At 36.9% G+C, this 3,967-nt stretch overlaps 1 protein-coding gene across 1 annotated transcript; it reads left to right on the top strand.

The window, feature by feature from the left end:
- The first annotated feature begins 2,541 nt into the window (after nucleotides 1–2,541).
- Nucleotides 2,542–3,480, top strand: LOC124238849 (vomeronasal type-1 receptor 90-like). Its single transcript, XM_046660036.1, has one exon. It carries the CDS (start codon nucleotides 2,542–2,544, stop codon nucleotides 3,478–3,480), a length of 939 nt encoding a protein of 312 aa, XP_046515992.1.
- Nucleotides 3,481–3,967: the final 487 nt, after the last annotated feature.

Raw genomic sequence — 3,967 nt, 5'->3', positions numbered from 1 at the left:
GCAGTTCAGGTGGTGAGCGTGATGAAGGATGGCTGTGAGAGGACACACTGGCAGAATTTATTTTAGCTTGTTTTTATAAAATGTTCATATTCTCTGGAATATGTTTTCTAATGAAATACTCTATTAGCATAGAAATAGGTATATATCTTTCCTTATAATATTTACACACAAATATAGAACCCAGATATTCAGAGGGTGTATTTCGCTGATACAGTTGTGTGTGATTCTTGACATTGAGATAACTGGATGATCACAGTTACATTTTCTGTTGTCTCTCCTGGCACTGCATGGGAACAAATATAAGTGGGTGCTCATAAATGCATCAAATTATGTCTCTTTCCTTAATCAGTATTCTGGAAAAAGGAGATAAAGTTTTCCAGCTCTTACTGGGCAATTTCTCCTGTAGAAAAATAATATTTTCTAGTTGTTTCAAAGCAATGACCACCTGAACCATGATTTCCTGAACGTTATTGCAAATTCATGGTGTCTGCACATTCCTTAAACATTTGTGTTTGCAGGACTGCAGTCCCCCAAAGAAAGCTGAAAATGATGGAGTCTTACATCCTCAATTTACAGATGACTAGTTTTACTTTTCTGTGTATTTGTATTTTTTTAAACTGAAATAAAACTAAAGCCTGTATTTCACAGCAATAACATGATAGAAGTCAATTTCATAATTTTTATTTTATTTCATCTCATTCTTTTAAAATATCTTTAAAAATGTTATTATATATCTAATGTTATTCTTAAAATATTAACAGTCTGTAGTTTTTCACTTACATGAAATAGATGCATAGAAATAAGTATATGGCATGTATAAGTACATAGAAGATGCAGAAACCATTAGGGCTATTTGCTTAATAGTGTGTGACCACAAAGCTTGAGACAGATGGGTCAGTACATTAATATTTTTCTGTCGTTTCTCATGGGCATAGGAAGGAAGCAAATCCTAATTTTCTGAATGCGTGAATGGAGAAAATGGTGTCACTAACTTCAATAACACGGAAAAGATTAGCTTTTTCTAATGCTACTAGGAAACTCCTATTTTAGACAATGAAACTTTTCCAAAGGTTTCAGACCATTTATCCAACTAATCTTCAAGTACTTCAATGTTCATGGCTCCTTAACATTTCTGAACTCCCTTAGTAACTTAGTTATAAAGCCACAAGGCACTGAGTAGCTGTGAAAACAATTTAGCTTTATACCTTTGATTTTCAAATGATAAAACCATAAGAATATGTGACTGGACCCATTTTACAATGTTATGTACCTCATGTTTAAAGGGTTTGAATTAAAACTGAAATAAAGTAAATACCTGCATTCCACAGGGAAATCGTCCTTGAGAAGGTCATCAGTGAATTCCCTAGTCTAATTGTCACACTTGGGCCCCATGACTGGAAAATCCCATTGCTTACTTCAAGGAGACTTGAATGCTTGAACCCCTATGGGGTTACGCCTTTCAGGGTTTGGGGTGGAACCTATATTCTAATTAAAACGCTAAAAAGGAATGACCCCAAATCTACTTAAATTGTGGTTATATTTTCTACCTGATTCCACATGCCTAAGAATGGAAGGGAAAGAAATCTTGGAATGTGATCTTGTGTATAATTGATAACTCTATTCTGCCCACTTAGACTAGGTTTTTTCTTGCATGATAATCAAAAACATGTAAAATAAATCTTGTAAGATTCATAAAAAAGACTTAAAATTCCATCACAGTCCTATGTTCAGAGATTGTTAAAAAGAGTCGACTACTTTGGCAGTCATTCGCCTCTCCATTTTAGGCAGGGACATCCCAGGACATTATTGCGAGAACTGCATTAACTCTCCCATGTCACGTATGTGAGGAACTACATAATAAAAACAGTAGCTAACATTTTTCTAGAGATCACTATGTGCCGAAACACTTCCATGTTTAGCATGTATAATGTAATCTTTTTATACTCATAGGATCTCTTCAATGAAGACAACATGACCATATTTTGCAGACGAGATAACTGGGGCTCATTTGTGGTAAGTGATTGCTGAAGGTCACACTTTCAGTGAGTGTCAGATCATAGATTTAAATTTAAGCAGTCTGACTTCACAGCTCACATATTTCAGTGTTTTGTCTGTTAATACATTAAGACTATTTGGCCAGGCAATAAATAAACCAGAATGAAGATAGCACTGAGATCATATAACTATGTGCATTGCTGTACCACTGACACTCTTTGCTTGAGAGGGTCTCATTTCCACTTTTCTGCAATCCTTGTCAATCGTATTCACCCAAAATTGTAGAGATCTTGCTACGTACTGGGCGTTTTATCAGCTTGTTGCAGATCCAAAGTAAATAAATCATTGCCTTGTCCTTGAAAAACTCAAAGATGAGATTGGCTTCAGTACTGAAGGGTGAAAAAGAATGTATCAGGATTAATCCACATATTTTGATGGTGGCAATAGTGTTTACTGAGATGATGAAAGTGGTAGTATTTGTCATAGAGATAATTTATTTTGTTTTTCTCCTTAGATATTAATGACATGCTTCTTTTCACCAGAAAGATGAATACAAACAATGAAAAACTCTACACTTCTATTGCCATAAAAAATGCGCTTTTCTCCCAAATTGTCCTTGGGATCACAGCCAATACCATCCTTCTTCTCTTCCACGTCCACACCTTGCTTCTCAAGCACAGGCCTAAGCCCACCGACTTGACCATCGGTCACTTGGCCCTAATCCACATAATAATGCTGCTAACCATGGGGTTCATGGTTACAGAAAGTTTTGGGTCTCAGAATTTTTGGAACGTCGTCAAATGTAAGTCAGTTATCTACTTGTACAGGTTGACGAGGAGCCTGTCCGTTTGTACCACCTGCCTACTGAGCATCCTCCAAGCCATCATCCTCAGCCCCAGAAGCTCCCATTTGGCAAAGCTCAAGCATAAATCCTCACACCACAACCTGTATCGCATTCTCCTCCTGCGGGTCTTCAATATGTCCATTAATGCTTGCTGCTTAATCTCCACCATTGCCACCCTCAATGTGACCTCAGCCCATCTTCTGTTTGTCACTGAATCCTGCTCTCTTTTACGCTTGAGTTACCTCCCTGAGTACATATTTTCCACATTGGGGATATTCTGGGACATTTCCTTTATAGGGCTCATGGCCCTCTCAAGTGGACACATGGTGACTCTCTTGTACAGGCATAAGAGGCAGTCCCGGCATCTTCACAGCACCAACCTTTCTCCAAAAGCATCCCCAGAAGAAAGGGCCACCCACACCATTCTGTTGTTTCTGAGTGTCTTTGTGTTTGTGTACTTTTTGGATTATATTACCTCCGTCTCCTTAGAAATGTGGTGGAACAATGACTCAGTTCGTCAACATGTCCACGTGCTGGTGACCAATAGCTATACCACAGTCAGCCCTTTGGTGCTAATCAGTACTGAAAAAAGAATAATGAAAGTTTTAAAATCCGTGTGTGGAAGGACAGTAAATGCTTAATTATTCAGTGATAGACTCTCTCTCTCTCTCTCTTTTTTCATCCTGTACTTTTTATTTCCAATTTTGTAAAAATTTGTTCTTGTGAAAAAAGTAATTTCTGAAGGAGCCAGAACTTTTGCATTTGCTCTTTGTAAAGATGCTAACTTGCAAATTTACGGTTCTGTTACTGTACATCTCAAACGTGTTATCTTTCCATCTCTCTTAGTACCTAAGATGCATTTAGCCTTGGCAAGAAAAATGACACCAAACTCAATGCACCTTGGAAGAATTAATCTTGTTTAACCAGAGTAAGAGAAAAATCTGCATAAGCATAATTGACTCAATTAATATGGCTGATGTAATTAGTGTTATAGCTTATTTCTTTTATCAAAGCAACAAACAGATATAATGGGAATAAAATTCCCTTGACATTAAATCTAGTAGCATTTCTAATCATAATGATTACACTTTTCATTTTTCCACTTATTTCATCTCTCTTTTCCCTCAA

This window comes from Equus quagga, chromosome 1 (genome assembly GCF_021613505.1).
Source record: "Equus quagga isolate Etosha38 chromosome 1, UCLA_HA_Equagga_1.0, whole genome shotgun sequence".
In the NCBI taxonomy this organism is placed as follows: domain Eukaryota; kingdom Metazoa; phylum Chordata; class Mammalia; order Perissodactyla; family Equidae; genus Equus; species Equus quagga.
This window is presented reverse-complemented; position numbering and strand designations above follow the sequence as displayed.

Coding starts and splice junctions, on each gene's coding strand:
- LOC124238849 (XM_046660036.1), top strand. CDS start 2,542: ATGAATACAAACAATGAAAAACTCTACACTTCTATTGCCATAAAAAAT.